This window comes from Heloderma suspectum, chromosome 3 (assembly GCF_057233095.1).
Source record: "Heloderma suspectum isolate Gila_16-S chromosome 3, 16-S_ref, whole genome shotgun sequence".
Classification (NCBI taxonomy): Eukaryota; Metazoa; Chordata; class Lepidosauria; order Squamata; family Helodermatidae; genus Heloderma; species Heloderma suspectum.
Genome location: NC_139460.1, coordinates 321,161,625 through 321,182,487, shown reverse-complemented (window position 1 = coordinate 321,182,487; position 20,863 = coordinate 321,161,625). Strand labels below are relative to the sequence as shown.

Sequence of the window (20,863 nt, the reverse complement as noted above, 5' to 3'; positions counted from 1 at the left end):
CAACCCTAATTAGCCTCAGACCAATTTTGACCCGATCTGATTTGCTTTGGATTTGGATCCAAATTGAGATTTGGACATCTGAATTATTCAGATTTTGCATTTCTCCCATTGACTTGCATTGGAAAACAGAAATGACCATACTTTTTAAGCATTTATGATAAATACATGAAATTTGATCTGGCAGCCCCAATGGAGGCGACTGAACCTTCCAAATTTCAGACAGTTTAGCCCAATAGTTATTTTGCTAGGTTCAGGTACAAGTTGCTTTTTCCAAGGAAATCTCTCAAAGCAAAGAGCTAAAATTCTTCAGTGCTTCCACAGAAGTGCATGAAATCTGGGCACCTGGCAGCCTCTATGGAGGTAACTGAACCTGCCAAATTTCAGACAGTTTTCAGGAGTTTTTGTGCTAGCCATGCATAAAATTTACTTTTCTCAGAAACTAAAACAAAAGGTAAAAAGCTCTCAGCCACCCAGGGGATTAGAGATCCTAATCAGAAGGAGTTTCAGGTGACAATTAGGAGTTCACTATCCCTCATGTCTGGTGCAGGTTTTTTTTGAAGTGCAAAAGTACTTTCCTTTTGTCTGTCCTGAATCTGCCACTGACCTGAGGCTCTCATTAAGGGAAGAAAGAAAAGTTCAGCATCTCTTTGGCTGCTAACTGCAATACATATTACCTGCAAAAATCACACTGACTAAATAAGTCACTGGGGCTTATTTATTAATTGCTTATGGTGGCCTATGGCTTTAAGCAATAAAGTACCTATCTATTAATTGCACTGCTGCACTTCCTCTACTCCATATAATTTTATAAACCTCCCCTTAGTTGCCTTTCTCCTAAATTAAATAGCTCAAACATTGAAGCCTTTAATTTAGGAGTTGTTCCATCTCCTGATCATTTAGGAAGCCCTTTTTCCCAGGAAGGGTAAGATGACACCAACAGTAAAAAAAAAAAGTGCATATAGCCTAGCCTGATCTAGGGATGTCAGAGAAATCCGTCGTGGAATCAAATGAGACTGGATTCTTTGGAATCCGGCCTCCAGAATCTGCGGCAGAACAGCTCACTTACCTCTGCTTCAGGAGGATTCCGCGCAGAACGGCACACTGGCTCCGGAGCGCTGGTGATACAGTAACGGCAGCCGCCATTACCATTTTTCTGGGAGGAATACAGCCGAAAATGGCATAGTGGATGCCACTTGCGGCCGTAAAGGGCTGAGTTTAACCTAAATAGAGCCATTTACTCAGCGCTTTACAGCCACAAATGGCGTCCACTATGCCATTTGCAGCTGTATTCCTCCCAGCAATATCGTAATGGTGGCTGCCATTACCGTATCGCCAGCGGTACAGAGCCGGAGTGTGGCTCCGTGAAATCCTCCCAACGTGGAGCCACTCCGGAGGATTCCGGTGGGGGGGGAGGAATGGATCACCTCCCCCTCGGGCGGATTCCCCCACCAGACTGGAAGGTAGGGAATCCGTCCCTCCTTAGCCTGATCATATTCTTCATGTGGTCATTTGATGTACACAAGGGAAAACAAGCAACAGGCAAATTGTCTTGGAAAATCAACAAAAGTGAGAACGCTTCGTATTATGTGTATTGTGTGCTGCTTTGCCTCACAGTATATATTGGACAGTATATTAGTGTACTGTTTTGGCCACACACTGTTTGCTTATGCACAGTAATGTGTATGATGCACTCACACAGCGCACACTTACACACACACACGCACACACAGAAAACAGAAAGAAAAGGATTCGGGATTTGGTTCAGGATTCGGACCAAAGTGGTGCACAGTCCTATTAGTTATTCCATATTAATTAATGTGGCGTTCACTGCATATTTGGGACACAGCTAGGGATGTATGGACTGTGTAAAATCCGTTCCGTCTGTGTTTCGTAGATTGTCAGATGCCTTTTGTTCTGTTGTCCACTCACAAGGGGATGTGAATATTTTCTTTTTGTCATGTGGAAAAATACGCAAATAATTATGTAAATATTTACATAAGTATTCACGTAAGTATTTACATAATTTGCCTTAGTACGTAACATTTAGCGTCTTGTCCCCCATTCCATTTAACATTTCCTCAGCAGAAACGTAGGTAGTTTTCTACAAATTTATATGTGTAAATTTCAGGAAAGTAAAAAAAAATCATCCAAAGCCCATGGACTCCACCTAGCCTGAGGGGGTCACTTTGCAGTGGATTCTGCAGGTCGGATTCTTAGAAATCCGAGCTCATTTTAATCCATCTCGAATTTCTCCAGCATGCATACACACAGCATATCACACTAGGAAGTCTTTTTCCCAGGTACAACCACATTCCAGAGATCCTCAAACACAGGAGAACATGTGGTATGCATGTGAGTGCAAGGTTCTTGTCAAAGTCAACTAGGAAACATGAACTTGCAGCTAAGATAATAAGACAGGCACAGAAAGTAAGGAAGTGTTGAAGGGCAGCCTGTAATTAATTGTCAATGAAATTGTACCTTTCCTGTTGTCAACATCAGAGCAGAAATGATCCCAACTCTACCTACGATGAAGAGAACCTGGCTCAGTGTATTTTCGACTTGTTTATCGCGGGAACAGAGACAACCGCCACTTCTCTGCAATGGGCGTTGCTCCTCCTGACAAGTCATCCAGACATCCAAGGTGAGAGAGACGTCCAATGGCCCATTCTTGATCCCTGTCATGTACTTCTTTGAAGAGTTCATACTGATCAAACGATGTGCTAAGATAGGGAAGTTTTTAAAGTTCACATTGAGCTTTAAGTCTGATTGTGCATCCAAGAAGCTTTCTTGAAGAAATGGAACTTACCTATAAGCAAATGAGTTTCTGAATGTCTCTTACAAGGCCAGAACCAGTAGGCCTACAACCATTAGCACAAAATACAAGTATACAAGTATATTAATATATAAGTGAAATAAAACAGCTGCACACAGCCATGAGATTCACTGGGATGACAGTCTGTGTTTGTCCCCCTAACGTACCTCACAGGGTACTTAGGACTAGGAGTATCAATGGCAGGGGACGAATATGTACAGTGTTTTGGTCTCCTTGGAGAAAAAGTGGTATAAAAATGTAATAAACTAATTATAATTATGGATTAATTGAGAGAGTCACATGGAATAATTTCATGTAAACTAAATCTGCATCAACGAGTATTCAAGCTTTCTGAAATGAAAAGTAATATTCAAAATAAAGCTTCCATTTCCATCATTTTCCATAGATAAAGTCCACAAGGAGAATGAAGATGTTTTAGGTTCTTCTTGCTCAATCTGCTATCAAGATGTCAAGAAACTCCCCTACACTAATGCGGTGATTCATGAGATCCAGCGTGCAAAATATGCCTTCTTATTTGGACTCCCAAGACAATGTACAAAGGATGTGAACATGTGTGGTTTTCTCATTCCCAAGGTACGGAATATAGTGATGGCCACAATCCTGTGTCCCAGGAGCGAGGAGCTTCACATATTTACATGTTTTATGGGTTCAAAATTACAAACCTGAAAGTTTTCAAAGTTTCAGTTGTAAAGACCCAGCTTTTATGATAGAAAGGACACGAAAGATCTAGGGCTGAACTGGAACACCCACCCCCAGTTCCTACCCCCATCCCCCCAGGTACAGGTTGCAAACAGGAAAGGGGACTTCTGAATATTTTCCAGGAGGGGGTGAAAGGATTTGAAGTACAGCTGTGGTTACAACTGGTGGCTTAATTCCCCCTCCCTTCCTTTTAAAACACTGCTTGTGCAGGCAGTTGCAAGGATGCAGGCTGACTTCCCACTCCCCCACCCATGAAAAGTAAAACCCCAAAGCAGGAGCTCCGGCCATGATTCCCCACCTGCTAGCAGCACCCCAGGGGAGCGTTGGCATGGGGAAATACTTGTGAATCCGGAGCTCTTGCTCTGAGTCTTTTCTTTTCGTGGGGGAGCGGGGTAGAAGCCGCCTGCCTAGTTGCCATTGGCTCTACGGGACGCGCCTAAAAAGGAAAAGGGTTGGATGAGAGAAGGTGTGGCCACCAGCAAACACCCCCTTGAAACATCCTTTTATTCTTTGGCCCATGGACGATGTAGGCCAGCACCATCTGAGTTGAGAATATGAGTTTAGAATAGCCCATCAGGTAACCAATCCAGAGTGGCCACATTTGGACATCACTTTAAACCATGGTGGCTTAATAGGCTACTCACAGTAGCTTGTATTTTAAATACTCCACAGTGCCCTTCCACATAACCAGGTTAATAAGCTACTGTGCATAGTTTATTAAGATACTATGCCTAATCTGACCCATCCCCCACGCCCCTTGTCCTGCTGCAGCCCTCCCACCTAGGCAGCGGCTCTGTTCCACCTATTCATTGCATCGCGGTAGGGGCTGCAAGGAGCGAAATCCCGGTGTGCACCAAAAATGGGGTGGCAGCTATAACACCTTGGAAGCTTGCAGGATTGGGACAAAACTTCACACACAGCCTCCCCTAGTTGGGGGGCATCAATGCACCATCAAATCCCTGTGCAATTGCCCGAGAGCAGGAGAAATCCTGGGTGCAACAAAAAGGCAGTGGCACAAATTAACCATTGGGGGTTTGCAGGATCAGGACAAAACATCAGCAGCCTCCCCTAGTCGGAAGGCACCCAGTGCACCCACAAAACCCTCAATTGCACCTTGCTGCCCATAGCCGTGGCTTACATGGACACCTTTAGTGTTCCCAGTAGAGCTAAAGCACTATAGCACTGAAGTGGAATTGCACGCACACCCCACGCCCCACCAGACATTGCTGGCAGAGCCCGTTCCGTTCTCAATATCACTATAGCGCTTTGGTGCTAAACCACAATTGTGCGTTTCATCCCATAGACATTGATTGCACAGCCCCCTTAAGTGTTCCCAGCACAGCTGAAGTGCTAAATCAGTAAAGCACAATTGCACAGTTCACCCCATAGACATTCCTGGCATAGTCCCTTTAACTGTTCCCAGTAGAGGGAACAGTTCCCAAAACAGAACTCATGCGAGGAGGAGAGCGGCAGCGATCTCAAACGCTCTTGCCACACAACTCTTTAGGTGATTAAAATAACCCACGGTGACCACCAGATGACACAAGAACTCACGATGGGATAAATAACCCCTACTTCAGACTGTGGGTTATCAGAGTGGGTTATTTTGATCAGATAAGCCAGCATGTGTTAAGATGCCAGCATGTGTTAAGCATGTGTTAAGATGACAGCATCGGAAACGATAACCGACAATAACCACGATAACATCGTGGGTTATTGTGACATCTGAACCCCGTCTGTGAATCCTCAGGTCTGAGAAAAGTATGTGTGGCCACTATGATTAGCACTGGGAAAGTGAGGAACAATCCTGCAGTTAGGGATGGCGGAGAATTTCTCCCCGAAACTTCGGGGGGCCGAGCGCCAACGTGTTCGGCCCCCTGAACAAGTTTCGGGGAGAAATTCTCCACACCCCCGGCCCCCCACACCCCCCCCGGGACGGGACTTACCTTTGCCGAATGTCCCTCCCGGCGGCGGGTCCGGCCGGCGGTTCGGCGGGTGTTCATCCTGGGCGGGAGCGGCAGCCGGTCTTTCGACCGGCTGCCGCCGCCGCCACCATTGCAATCAAAGAAAAAAAAAAAGCCCCCGTGATAGGCTGCGTGACGATTAACGTAGCCTATCATGGCTAGATCTGCAAAGTCAGCCGTGATAGGCTACGTAAATCGTCACGTAGCCTATCACGGGTGACTTTAAAAAAAAAAAGCGCGTACGGATAATGGCGGCCCCCATAGGGAGCCACCATTCGCGTTCCTTATTTGGTCGCTGTAGTCTACGTAAATCTTTACGTAGACTACAGCGAAAATAAGGGCAACGCTATTTGCGTTGCCCTTATTTTCGCCGTAGTCTACATAAATCTTTACGTAGACTACAGCAACCAAATAAGGAACGCGAATGGCGGCTCCCTATGGGGGCCGCCATTTGCGTACGCGCTTTTTTATTTGTTTTTTAAAGTCACCCGTGATAGGCTACGTGACGATTAACGTAGCCTATCACGGCTGACTTTGCAGATCTAGCCGTGATAGGCTATGTTAATCGTCACGTAGCCTATCACGGGGGCGTTTTGTTGTTGTTTTTTTAACTTTTGAGTTCGCGGCCGGGCGAGGTGGGAAGCCTCCCCCCCGGCCTGAATTTCGGCTGGGTGAGGCGGGAAGCCTCCCCCCCACCGGCCTGAACTTTGCGGGGGGAGCTGCGAAGCGCCTCCCCCCCACCGCAAACAAGCTTCGAGGACAGGTAAGTGACTTTCGTCCACCCCTACCTTCAGTGTGATGTTCTGGCTTCATTCTCAGTCGAGCATTTCTTGCTTGCAGGGGGCATATATTGTTCCAGACCTGCGCTCTGTTCTTCTGGATCCTGAACAGTGGGAGACTCCTGAACAGTTCAACCCAAATCATTTTTTGGACAAAGATGGAAATTTTGTGGCTAGAGAAGCATTTCTGCCATTTGGCTCAGGTATAAATGTAAAAATCTAAAACTCCTTGTGATTTATAGACAGGTTTTCTTGGTTATTTCCAAGAGATGCCATATGATCTTCTTTCAGGCAAGCCTGAAACAATCACAGTTCTTTTCATTAGATGTAATTGAGTTTGGCCTGAAATCACAGTCTGAACTTATTTCTCACAAACTTCAACACTGAAGGATAACTGAGGTTTGTCTCAGCTTTTCATTTTCTACAAAGTTATATTTGTTCTGTTTAGGTTGTAATTTTCTAAAAGGTTACCTGAGGGTACTCCCTTACTTCTGAGTAGACAGGCATAGGAATGCATTGTTAGTGTTGGAGTTTGGAAAATGACTGTTTAGTAGCAGTCACTGAATTACGTTTTCTTTTAACATGTAGAATCTCTCAGTGTTCTGTGACTTTGTTAGTGGAAGCGTTGAAAGACAAATGAAATTCATATGAGATTTGGGATGATGAGGTTTCTTCTTTTTCCATAAGAGAATATACAGCTCTTGTATTAAGTAAAACTACTGCCCTAGCATTGTCACCTCTGACTGCCAGCGGCTCATAGAGTTTTTCTATACGAGGCATTTATCATGGACTCATCCTTCCCTACTCAGTTGTTTACAAGTTCTTTAGATGACGACATGATCCTTCACTTTCGCTTCTTTGTCTAAACAGCACTTTCAATGAGGTTTTCCTCATGTCTATTTGTGCTAATCTTCTATTACCACAGTGCCACATTACCACTCTACCATAGTAGAGGCTATGTAGCCGAAAAGCGGGAAAGGAAACACTCTATACGTAGCACTAGGCTCTCAGTTCGATGAAACCAAAAGCAGAACAGCCTCATGTAAGAATAGGGATGTCGCGGGTGCCCAACTGAGTCTGGGAGTCCATCGGACTCCCTCCACTTTCCCCCTCAAACCCAGGTCAGTTAGCCCCTGTCCCCACCCTCCGAGCTGCACAAGCATCCAGGACTTACCGGATCCATCCGCTCACAGCTGGCAGCCTCCCGTCCTCCATGTGAACCACCATTTTTACGGAAGATGGGGGCTCTACATTTTTGTACATCTAATGTTGCTCACAACAGCATCCTTGAAGGTCCATTCCTGCCCTTTTCGTATATCTAATGTTATGGAAATGGCCCTTTGCAACACCTGTGGGAGCTGGGGCATAAAACCCAGGCTTCTGCTGACCTGGGACTCATGCCATCGTTGCTGCAAGGAGAGGAAGCCCTTCAGTATTGCAAGGCAGGTGGGATCTGGCTAGGGATGGACGAAAGTCACTTACCTGATCCCGAAGCTTGCTTCGTGGTGGGGGGGAGGCACTCCCTCCCTTCCCCCGAAATTCTGGCTGGGGAGGAGGCGCTCTGTCCCTCCCCGCTGAAATTCTGGCTGGGGGGGAGGCGCCCCGTCCCTCCCCGCCGAAATTCTGGCCGGGGGGGAGGCGCCCCGTCCCTCCGGCCGCGAATCCTCCTCTCCTGCCGAGACGCAAATGGACTGCAGTCAGCCGTGATAAATGTTTACGTAGCCTATCACAGCTGACTTTAAAAAAAAAAAGAAAAAACACGCGTACGCAAATGGCAGCGCTCATGGGCGCCGCCATTTGCGTTCCTTATTTTGGCACGTATAGTCTACGTAAACATTTATATAGACAATGGCGAAAAAAAGGGCAACGCTATTTGCGTTGCCCTTATTTTTGCCGTAGTCTACGTAAATGTTTATGTAGACTACACGTGCCAAAATAAGGAATGCAAATGGCGGCACCCATGGGCGCCGCCATTTGCATACGCGCTTTTTTTTTTTTTTTTTCAAAGTCAGCCGTGATAGGCTACATAAACATTTACATAGCCTATCACGGTGTTTTTTAAAAATCTAGCCGTGATAGGCTACGTAAATCTTTACGTAGCCTATCACGTTTGTTTGTTGTTGTTGTTTTTTTACTTGGAAATGGCGGTGGTGGCAGCCGGTCGGAAGACCGGCCGCCGCTGCTGCCACCACCGAACCACTGCCGAACCGCCACCACTGCCGCCAGGGACATTCGAGCAAGGTAAGTCCCGTCCTGGGGGGGGTGAGGGGGGCAGACCGTTTCTCCACCAATTTCGGGGGGCCGAATGCGCTGGCCTTCGGCCTCCCTGAGATTTGTGGAGAAATTCTCTGACATCCCTAGATCTGGCGCTCTTGCTGCTGCTGCCTTGCTGGAGCTGTACCTCCACCTGGGGGACTTCTACTCTGCCTCCTTGCAGACCCAGATCCAGCCAAGCACCACCTCACTCCCAGCTGCAACACCTGTGGGAGCTGGGGCATAAAACCTAGGCCCGGTGGGGGCGGGACCTCCGCTGGCGGGTGTCGCTGCTGAAGGGGGCGACACCAAAGGGGGTTGCCCCTTTGGGGGAGCCACTTTGGGGGAGCACGAGGGCGAGGGCCTGTCCCCCTGCTTGAAAGGAAGGAAGGGGACTGTTTGCCTCAGTGTGACCTGCTTGACTGCCTGCATTAAATATGTGTTTTCCAATGAAGGGTGGAGGTGTTGGGAGCCACGGAATGGCCATTACAGTTCTACAGGGCAAAGGGAGATACGGAGGGGGCAGACAGTCACACTCTAAAGGCAGAGTGTGTAACAATAGGGCGCTGACTGTCCCTAAACTGTTCCCCAATTCAAATAGCCTGGATGGCCCTGGCAACAGACCCCTGGGTTGAAACTGCTGCTGTTGAATGCCAGGTCAGTGAATGGTAAAACAACTGCTATCCAGGACTTGATCCTGGATGAGCGCACTGACCTGGCTTGTATTACAGAGACCTGGCTGGACAAGGCTAGGGGGGCTAATCTCTCTCAGCTCTGCCCTCCTGGGTTCTCTGTTCAGCAGCAGGCAAGACCTGGGGGGCGGGGAGGTGGAGTGGCAGTGGTCTATCGGGATTTGATCCCCCTCACCAGGTGCCCTATCCTGCAGTCTGCTGGGTTCGAGTGTGTGTATTTGAAGGTGGGTGCCTGGGACAGAATAGGGATTCAGTTGGTGTACCGTCCACCCCGCTGCTCAACAGTCTCTCTTCCTGAGCCAGCCGGGGTAGTCCTGGGTTTGGTGTTGGAGACCCCTCACCTTGTTGTGCTGGGGGATTTCAACATCCATGCTGAGGCTGCCCTTTTGGGAGCGGCTCAGGACTTCATGTCCGCCATGACAACCCTGGGTCTGGCCCAGAAGGTATCTGGCCCCACCCATGCTGCTGGGCACACTCTGGACCTCGTTTTCTGTGCTGGATGGGGTGATTGTGATCTGAGAGTGGAGGAACTCTCTATAGTTCCGTTGTCATGGACAGATCACTACCTGGTGGGGTTTAGACTTGCTGGCACTTGGAACCTCTGCAGGGGTGGAGGGCCGATTAAGATAGTACGCCCCAGGAGGCTGATGGATCCGAATGGTTTCCTGACGGCTCTTGGGGATTTTCCTGTTGCCTCGGCAGGCGATTCTGTCGAAGCCCTGGCCGATCTCTGGAATGGAGAAATGACCAGGGCCATGGACACAATCGCTCCTGAGCGTCCTCTCTCATGAAGTGGAGCTGCACCAGCACCCTGGTTTTCTAGGGAGCTGGCAGTGATGAAACAAGTGAGAAGATGACTGGAGCGACGTTGGCAGAAAACTCGGAGTGAATCCGATCAAACACGGGCTAGAGCCTATTTGAAGGCCTACTCTGTGGCAATACCGGCAGCAAAGAAAGTATTTTTTTCGGCCACTATTGCGTCTGCAAAGAGCCATCCAGTGGAACTGTTTCAAGTGGTTAGGGGTCTTTCACACGCTAGCCCACAAGAGGATAATTTAAACCCCTCGACAGCCCGCTGTGAACAATTTGCTCAGCACTTTGCAGGCAATATCACTCGGATCCGCTCTGACTTGGACGCTATAGTTGCTACAGACCCAGAGGATGTAACTTTGGACCCTGCTTGTCCAGTCTTGTTGGATACTTTTCAATTTGTACAGCCTGAGGATGTGGACAGGATTCTTGGAGAGGTGAGAGCCACCATATGTGTTCTAGATCCTTGCCCTTCCTGGCTCATAAAAGCAGCCAGAGATGGACTGGCTGAGTGGGTAAGGGGAGTGGTTAATGCCTCCCTTAGGCAAGGCAGAATTCCAGCCTGCTTGAAGGAGGCGGTGGTGAGACCTTTGTTAAAAAAGCCCTCCCTGAACCCCACTATATTGGATAATTATTGGCCAGTCTCCAATATTCCATTTCTGGGCAAGATATTGGAGCGCGTGGTGGCCTCCCAACTCCGGAGATTCCTGGATGAGACAGATTATCTAGATCCATTTCAATCTGGCTTCAGACCCGGTTATGGGACAGAAACAGCTTTGGTTGCCTTGGTGGATGACCTCTGCCGGGAACTAGACAGGGGGAGTGTGTCCCTGTTGGTTCTGCTGGACCTCTCAGCGGCTTTCGATACCATCGACCATGGTATCCTTCTGGGCTGACTCGCTGGGATGGGACTTGGAGGCACTGTTTTACAGTGGCTCCATTCCTTCTTGGAGGGGCGGACCCAGAAGGTGGTGCTGGGGGACTCCTGTTCGACTCCCTGGCCATTGGCTTGTGGGGTCCCTCAGGGTTCTGTTTTGTCCCCATGCTATTTAACGTATACATGAAACCACTGGGGGAGGTTGTCTGGAGTTTTGGGGTTCGGTGTCACCAGTACGCTGATGACACCCAACTCTACTTTTCCTTTCCATCTAATTCCAAGGAAGCTGATGGGGTGCTGAACCGGTGTCTGTCCACAGTAATGGACTGGATGAGGGCAAACAAATTGAAGCTTAATCCAGACAAGACAGAGGTGCTCCTGGTCAGTCAAAAGGTAGATCAGGGAATAGGGATACAGCTTGTACTGGATGGGGATACACTCCCCCTGAAGACACAGGTTCGCAGCTTGGGTGTACTTCTGGATTCAGCCCTGAGCCTGGATGCCCAGGTTTCAGCAGTGGCCAGGAGTGCATTTGCACAGTTGAAGCTAGTGCACCAGCTGTGCCCGTTCGTTCCTTGAGATGTCTGACTTGGCCACAGTGACACATGCCTTAGTTACATCCTGTTTGGATTACTGTAACGCGCTCTACGTGGGCTGCTTCAGAAGAGTGTTTGGAAACTTCAGCTAGTTCAAAGAACTGCAGCCAGACTGCTGACTGGGGCTGGTTACAGGGAGCATACAACTCCCCTGTTAAAACAGCTTCACTGGCTCCCAGTCTGTTTCTGGGCACAATTCAAAGTGCTGGTTATGTCCTATAAAGCCCTATATGGCTCGGGTCCAGGTTATCTGAAAGACCGTATTCTCCGTTATGAGCCTACTCGTGCCCTGAGATCTTCAGGGGAAGCCCTTCTCGCCATCCCACCATCATCACAGGCACGCCTGGTGGGAACGTGAGTGAGAGCCTTCTTGGTGGCTGCCCCAAGGCTCTGGAACTCCCTTCCCAGGGAGCCGAGAGTGGCACCCTCCTTGATATGTTTTCACAGGCATGCAAAAACTTTTTTGTTCCAGCAGGCCTTTGGGGATAACTAGTCTGGACCTGGGAAAAATCAAATGCGATGTATGGATACCATTTTTATTGTTCTGGTTGTCTTTCAATGTTCTAATATATTTATAATTTTAATATTGATGATTTAATTATATTTTTAACTTTTATACAGTTGTATTTATATTTCTCCCCTTCATGGATCACTGCCTTGTTGTGGCGAAGGGGCTTGCGTAACTCAGTGAAGCCATAAGCTATGCCGTGCAGGGCCACCCAAGACGGACAGGTCATGGCAGAGAGTTCTGACAAAATGTGGTCCACTGGAGAAGGAAATGGCAACCCACTCCAGTATTCTTGCCAAGAAAACCCCATGGAACGTATCACAAGGCTAAAAGAGATGACGCCGGAAGATGAGCCCCTCAGGTCGGAAGGTGTCCAATATACTACTGGGGAAGAGCAGAGGGTATTTCCAAGTAGCGCCAGAAAGAGTGAAGCGGCTGGGCCAAAGCCGAAAGGACACTCAGCTGTGGATGTGTCTGGTGGTGAAAAGAAAATCCGATGCTGTAAAGAACAATATTGTTTAGGAACCTGGAATGTCAGATCAATGAATCAAGGTAAGCTGGAGGTGGTCAAACATGAGATGGCAAGATTGAACATCGACATCTTGGGAATCAGCGAACTAAAATGGACAGGCATGGGCGAATTTAATTCAGGTGACCATCATATCTACTATTGTGGGCAAGAATCCCTTAGAAGAAATGGAGTAGCACTCATAGTCAACAAAAGGGTGGGAAAAGCAGTACTGGGGTACAATCTTAAAAATGATAGAATGATCTCAGTACGAATCCAAGGCAAACCATTCAACATCACAGTAATTCAAGTCTATGCCCCAACCACTGATGCCAAAGAAGCTGAGGTTGATAGGTTCTATGAAGACCTACAACACCTTCTAGAACTAACACCAAAAAAAGATGTCCTCTTCATCATAGGGGATTGGAATGCTAAAGTAGGAAGTCAAGAAATCACCGGGATAACAGGCAGGCATGGCCTTGGTGTACAAAATGAAGCAGGACAAAAGCTAATAGAGTTTTGCCAAGAGAACATGCTGATCATAGCAAACACTCTTTTCCAACAGCACAAGAGGCGACTCTACACATGGACGTCACCAGATGGTCAATATCGAAATCAGATTGATTATGTCCTTTGCAGCCAAAGATGGAGAAGCTCCATACAGTCAGTCAAAACAAGACCTGGAGCTGACTGTGGCTCAGATCATGAGCTGCTTCTTGCAAAATTTCGGCTTAAATTGAAGAACGTCGGGAAAACCACTAAACCGTTCAGGTATGACCTAAATCATATCCCTGATGAATATACAGTGGAGGTGAGGAATAGATTTCAGGGATTAGACCTGATAGACAGAGTGCCTGAGGAACTATGGACGGAGGTCCGTAACATTGTTCAGGAGGCAGCAACGAAATCCATCCCAAAGAAAAAGAGATGCAAGAAAGCCAAGTGGCTTTCTGATGAGGCTTTACAAGTAGCTCACGAAAGAAGGGAAGCGAAAAGCAAGGGAGAAAGGGGAAGATATAGCCAACTGAATGCAGAGTTCCAGAGAATAGCAAGGAGAGACAAGAAGGCTTTCTTAAATGAACAATGCAAAGAAATCGAGGAAAACAATAGAATGGGAAAGACTAGAGATCTCTTCAAGAAAATCGGAGATCTCAAGGGAACGTTTTGTGCAAAGACGGGCATGATAAAGGACAAAGAAGGCAGGGACCTAACAGAAGCAGATGAGATTAAGAAGAGGTGGCAAGAATACACAGAAGAACTATACAGGAAAGATCTGAATGTCCCTGATAGCCATGATAGTGCGCTCACTGAACTTGAGCCGGACATCCTCGAGAGTGAAGTCAAGTGGGCCTTAGGAAGCATTAGTAACAACAAAGCTAGCGGAGATGACAGTATTCCAGCCGAGCTATTTCAAATCCTAAAAGATGATGCTGTTAAAGTGCTGCATTCAATATGCCAACAAATCTGGAACACTCAACAGTGGCCACAAGACTGGAAAAGGTCAGTTTACATTCCAATTCCAAAGAAGGGCAACGCCAAAGAGTGTTCAAACTACCGCACCATTGCGCTCATTTCACATGCCAGCAAGGTGATGCTCAAAATCCTACAAGCTCGGCTTCAGCAGTATGCGAACCGAGAACTACCGGAAGTACAAGCTGGATTTAGAAGAGGCAGAGGAACTAGAGATCAAATCGCCAACATTCGCTGCATCATGGAGAAAGCAAGAGAATTCCAGAAAAATGTCTATTTCTGCTTCATTGACTACGCTAAAGCCTTTGATTGTGTGGATCACAACAAACTGTGGCAAATTCTTAAAGTGATGGGAGTACCAGACCACCTTACCTGTCTCCTGAGAAACCTGTACGAGGGTCAAGAAGCAACAGTAAGAACCAGACATGGAACAACCGATTGGTTCAAAATTGGGAAAGGAGTACGACAAGGCTGCATATTGTCACCCTGCTTATTTAACTTATATGCAGAGTACATCATGAGAAATGCTGGGTTGGATGAATCAGAGGTCGGAATTAAGATTGCTGGGAGAATTATCAACAACCTCCGATATGCAGACGATACCACCGTAATGGCAGAAAGCGAAGAGGATCTCAAGAGCCTCTTGTTGAGGGTGAAAGAGGAGAGTGCAAAAGCTGGTTTGAAACTCAACATTAAAAAAACGAAGATCATGGCATCTGGCCCCATCACTTCCTGGCATATAGAAGGGGAAGAAATGGAAGCAGTGACAGATTTTACTTTCTTGGGCTCCAAGATCACCGCAGATGGTGACTGTAGCCATGAAATTAAAAGACGCTTGCTCCTTGGGAGGAAAGCTATGGCAAACCTAGACAGCATAGTAAGAAGCAGAGACATCACCTTGCCGACAAAGGTCCGTCTAATCAAAGTGATGGTTTTCCCAGTAGTAATGTATGGCTGTGAGAGCTGGACTCTAAGGAAGGCTGAGCGCCGAAGAATTGATGCTTTCGAACTGTGGTGCTGGAGAAGACTCTTACGAGTCCCCTGGACTGCAAGAAGGTCAAATCAGTCCATCCTAAAGGAAATCAACCCTGAGTGCTCATTGGAAGGACAGATAATGAAGCTGAAGCTCCAATATTTTGGCCACCTAATGCGAAGAGAAAACTCCCTGGAAAAGACCCTGATGCTGGGAAAGACTGAAGGCAAAAGGAGAAGGGGACGGCAGAGGATGAGATGGCTAGATAGCATCACGGATGCAATGAATATGAACTTGAGCACGCTCCGGGAGAGAGCACAGGACAGGAAGGCCTGGCGTGCTATGGTCCATGGGGTCACGAAGAGTCGGACACGACTGAACGACTGAACAACAACAACAATTTATATTTCTATTTATAGGTTTTAATTGCAGCAGTTTTAACGTTGTAAGGCCACCTTGAGTCCCAGTATTGGGAAAAAGGCGGGATATAAATATAATAATAATAATAATAATAATAATAATAATAATAATAATAATAATAATAATATAATTTATAGCCACCATTGCGTGCAACATTAGATCTACGAAAATCACGAGCCCCCCTCTTCCATGAAATGGTGGCTCGCATGGAGCAGCGGGCAGCTGTGTGTCGCTCCTGGACTGCTCAGCGAGTGGCAGCAGTGGCTCCTCTAACATCCGCCAAGCGTGGAACTGGGGAGTCCGCCCATCCCTATGTAGAAAAGCTCTTAGACTCTTTCTCAGTTCTGTTCCCGGTGATGCCCATCCTTTAATTGGAGATGCTGTATATGGACCCTGGAACATTCAGCATGCTAAACTGTATGGCTCTCATTCTGTCCCTCTCCCTTCCAAAGCAGAGTCCTAAAATATTTAAAACATTTACATATTTTAAGCCACTTGAAATATTTCAGCATGGGGGGTTGTCGGGGGGACGGATGGCGGAGAACGATTTCAGATTACAAAGAGAGACCAGATGCCATCCTGATTGCATGCAACCTCTGATGTTTGGTGAGCACTGGAATTCATCCTCGTGAATTGTGCATAGCACTACAGAGCAACTGAGGATGAAATAAAACTCTGTAACCCCCTTTCGATCCAACATCAACTGCAGTGAATGTGTATGTGTGGCAGAACAGTCAGCAACTGCAGGCCCTTCTCCCTCCCTTTCCATCCCTCACAAGTCTTCCTTTGTGAATTTGTAACATATGCCCACGATTCCTGGGTTGGCCAGTTGCTGGAACTGACAAAGGGTTATCTTTCATGATCAACTATGAGATCTGGGCCCAGCTCCATGTAACAAGAAGCCACTGTGGGTGAGTTCCCCCATGGGGTTATTGCCACGGTGGCAGTCGCTATTTTGAATATTTGGGGCATGGTCGGGTCTCAGCTGTAGCTTCTCATTCCGTGCGAACTCAGCAAGGGTGGGTTGTTGGGGTGACTGACAAGCCATCAGCAACCCTAAAGCAGCCCATTGGTTCTGGGTGGCTTGTCAACCACCGCAACAACCTACACTCGAAACTGTATGCAAGCATGTCAGCTACTGGTGTTCCCTGGGCCAAAGCCCCTCCTCTCAGAGGGTCGCCAGCCAATAGAGTAAAAGAGGCTTATGGAGGGGGCAGTTGCACCAGCTCCTGGTGGGTTGCTTTGGGGGAGTGGGCTGGGGAAGAGCCTACCAGCACCTGTCCCTTTCTCAAATCCGCACTTTATTCCTGACTGGGATATATGGTCTAGAGAGCAGTTTATACTCATTTGCTGCCCTTCCCCTGCTTTCTCCCAGGGGCTCGCGTGTGTCCAGGGGAGCAGCTGGCGAGGATCGAGCTCTTCGTCTTCTTGACCAGCCTGCTGAGGGCCTTCAGGTTCCAGCTGCCGGAAGGAGTGAAGGAGCTCAATCAAGAACCCATCATAGGGTTGACAACACATCCCCGCCCTTATAAAATCTGTGCTGTTCCCCGCTGCAGCTCATCGTAAACCATATCCATGTAGTTCAGTGGCATGTTTATTACTGTAAATATCTCACTTCTTACTTTTTACTTAAGTGATCCTCTCCCCATCCCTACCCTGAATTCACTGTTTACGCACAAAGGCTCAGGGCTGGATTCTTTCTGCCTGTGGCTGGAGTGGGCCGCCAGGGCTAACCAGGGCACCCCCACCTCCCCTGGTGCAGCAGGAGCTCCGTCTGGGCAGCCACAGTTGCCAGCACTCGCTTGCCGGGCTGCCCGGAAGCAGCTTGAGCCATGATTGCAGCTAACTGGGGGAGAGCAGATGGGGCCTTCCTGGAGCGGAGAGCCACTGAGACACCCGAAGTTGAAGGAGGCAGAAGGAGAGCTAGAGAAGGAGAGGGCAGGGGAAGAAGCCAAGGAGCCTGGGCAGACAGTGAGGGGAGGGAGAGGAGACACACTTGCACACACACACCTGCAAAATGAGTTCTGCCGTGAGTGGCATTTGGGGGCAGGACGGTAGGGTATAAATCAAATAAATGAATAAATATGTTAAAAACCGCCAGTTTAAGACCTGTGTTAAGGTTCTCTTGTACTCGTTCAAGCTCCACAAGGCTGGAAATTGGAGAGCCGAGTGCCCGGGACCAGCAAATATGCCCCACGCTGTCCTGGTCCTGTATTGCCTCATGCAGCATCTGAGCCTGACTGCTGCTAGAGGAATCCTGTGTGTTGACTTGTGCCTCCCTCCTCCCTTCTATGTTCTGTCTGAAGGCATGAAGTCAACACGTGCTATTGGCCACCTCTTCTGTTATATAAACGTCTTCTGATCTTCCTTCTCACAAAGTATGTTTTTCTTACAAAGCCCATGAAATATAAACCCTCTTGTACAAAGGTCGCCACCCACACTCTGCTTCACTGTGAAGATCCCTCAAAGGAAGGCATCAGTGTTCTCTCCTGAGAGCTGCATCAGCCCCTCCTTTGCCTCTCTCCTGCATTTGCCTAGGGATGAGGGAGAAATCCTCCATGGACCCCAGAGTCCTTGGAGGATCAGAAGACTTACCTCCGCCTCCTGGAGGAATCCTCGCCGGCTGGATCCTCCCCGCTGGCCAGCTCCGGAGTGCCAGCAATACGGCCGCCATTGCTGTATCGCTGTTTGGGCGGATTGACTGCAGACGCAAATGGCGTCCACTACTTATTAAGCTAAATGCAGCCATTTACAGCTGCATTTAGTTTAAGACCTTTACGGCCACAAATGGCATAGTGGACGCCATTTGCATCTGCAGTCAATCCGCCCAAACAGCAATACAGCAATCAATGGCGGCCGTATCGCTGGTGCTCTGGAGATGGCCGGTGGCTCTGCGGAATTGCCACGGAGCGGAGCTGGCCAACTAGGATTCCGGGGGGGGGGGAGAGACAGATCACCTCCCCCCCGCGGACACCCCCCGGACCCGGAGGTAAGTGTTCTGCCCATGCCTACATTTGCCACAGCGGGAGAGATGCTGATGCAACTCACCAGAGCAGCCACCCATCCTGTGCCTCACACTGAGAGGTCCTCGGCGTGAAGCATAGAGAGGGCAGCAACAGCCACTCAGGAGAGCCTTGCTAGCTGCCCTTCCACAGCAGAGAGTTCCCAGGGGGCTCTCTGGAGTAGCCACCTGCCCCGTGCCTTGCTCTGAGAAGTCCTCAGTGGGATACGAAGCTGTCCTGGTAGAGGGGGGCAAATGGGATCCACCACCCTGCGGGATCTGCCACCTGAGGCGAGGGACTCACTCTGCTGCATGGAATGCCGGCCCTGCAGGAGGGAAAGGGAGTCTGTCTGCCACATTGAAGTGAGGCATGATTGTTCCCCACTATGGTGTCCGTGTGTGATGGGGGAAGGAGCAAGAAAGCCACCAAGGCATTTGGCCTGTGCCTCAAGAGCTGCATATTCCGCAACATGACCATAAATGATGGCTGACTTGCTGCCACAATTTGCATGCATGGGAGAAGAGGTAGCCACTTGGCACTGGGTTTGTACCTCAGGAATGCAGTTCCCATTTTCAAGTGAGAGCACCAACTCTGTGTGTGTGTTTGGAGGTGGGGGGATGGCAGGGCCATGAAACAAATTCTGCTGCTTCTCTTTCCTGTGGGGATTCTTTTCTTCCTGAAGCCTCTTGGAAGTAAGGGAAGGCCAGAGGATAGAAATGGCTGGGCTTCTTTTTTGCAAGCTCCGCTATGACTTCCAAGGGCCCTGTGCTACCTGGGTGGGAAGCTGAGAAGGCCCTGCTCTTGGTGTCCTCTTCACTTGATGGTAGGTTGACAAGATGAGGTGGGAGCCCAGGAGTGTCATGAGTGCCTCCCTTGGGCATCATGAGAGAGTTACTTATGAAGAACACTGTCCCAAAGTATGTGCAAAGTAAGTTTTCCTCATCACTTCCAGAGCTCACCTCAGTCTCCTAAGTTCTAACATGTAGCGATTTGGGCTTCCATGTCATTTCCTGGCAGCTATGGGGCCTGTGGCTGGAACTGCTCTTACTGGAGTAAATCAGCTTGGAGCTCGAGCAGACTGTAGCTTCTGACATTGCCAGTCGGGGACAGCTGATCCCAGAAAGTTGTGCTGAAGAATTGTTGTACTGTGCCTTGGCAGTTATGCTATGGGGATCCACAGGGCTCTATTTTATCCTCCATGCATACATGAATCTCCTTTATGTAAATTTTGGAGGCTATCAAATATGTTTAGATTGTTACTGAATTTATTTATGTCCCATTATGGTACATTCCATATTCTTAAATTTCTCTACATTTCTATTCTTAAATTACTTATGTCTAAATAATATCACCTCTTATAAAGATAAATGACTATAGGAACATACATCTAAAAACATTTCAGAACCTCATGACATGTCACAGATGCATTTGTAACACAAAAATTATTTCTTCGACTCCATCCTGTCTCATCAGTATGTGTTCTCACATAGATGTCTTTTATATTTTTGATTTGAGGAGATCCCTCTTGTTATCTTATCTGATTACATTCCTGGTTTTATTATCAATCTACTTGGTTTTATGGTTCACCTAATTGTTGATATGGTCCTTTTTATGATTCTGTGAGGGTGATGTCACTATAAATCTAGGGAATTCGTACACAAGGCTTTTATTGTGTGTTTGTGATTCGTCACTCTTTTGTGGATCCTTTACATAATGTCGTCAACCTTCAGGGCCCCTCCCATGCTTTCTGGCCAGAATAGTGGCATTATTCCAAATGGGAAAAACTGATAAGAGATCTTATCCTACTTTGAAATTTCTGGTGAATTTCTAGAATCCTATGGTATCACTGCACCATCTAGTGGCTGTATAATGAAACATACAGAACTTGCCCAGAAAGAAAATCCCCAGAAAAAAACATGTGTAAAGGAGGCAACCTATATTCATCAACTATAAGATGAATTTAACTACTCTCATGCCAAATATGAAAGAGTAGCCTGATTTGCCACAGAGTCAAGGGTTAATTGAGGAGTGAAGAGTGTTGGATGGTAAAACAAAATTACTTTATTGCTTAAGGTCAAAGGTGCACTTACAGTTTGCTAATCAGTTAATGGTAGACAATTAATAGTGAATGAATATTGCAATAGTATACATTATCAAATCTGAAATGCTGATGTTTACAGAAGTTTATACAATGAGATTTGAAGTAGTCAGTTTTGAGATGGAAGCTGTTTTCTCAAAGAGGGGATTTAAAATCAGCCTTTCTAGCATGAAAGATATCCCCATATTATCCTCACATCTCACAGGTTAGGCTGAGATATAATGATTTGCTCTAGGTCACCCAGGGAGTCCTTTGGATGAGTAGTGAACCATATTCAAGACTCTGCTGAAAACAGAACATTATCCACTTCATAATACCAGTTCTCTGTAAATTCGGTCCCGTTTAACCTCAGAACCCGCACCAAATGGGTCCGAAGCACCC

General features: G+C 47.6%; 1 protein-coding gene across 2 annotated transcripts in view; it reads left to right on the top strand.

Moving 5' to 3' along the window:
• LOC146351705 (cytochrome P450 2C39-like) overlaps positions 1–17,486 on the top strand; it is a 43,568-nt gene extending 26,082 nt beyond the window's left edge. Inside the window, exons 5-8 of one of the 2 annotated variants that reach the window (XM_084842090.1) lie at positions 2,500–2,641; positions 3,219–3,406; positions 6,337–6,478; positions 16,758–17,486. In XM_084842090.1, the coding sequence (XP_084698216.1) occupies positions 2,500–2,641; positions 3,219–3,406; positions 6,337–6,478; positions 16,758–16,948 (663 nt within the window). In that variant the 3' untranslated portion in view covers positions 16,949–17,486. The remainder of the gene's footprint in view (positions 1–2,499; positions 2,642–3,218; positions 3,407–6,336; positions 6,479–16,757) is intronic. The other variant, XM_084842089.1, reaches the window with a different exon arrangement.
• The last annotated feature ends 3,377 nt before the right edge of the window (positions 17,487–20,863 follow it).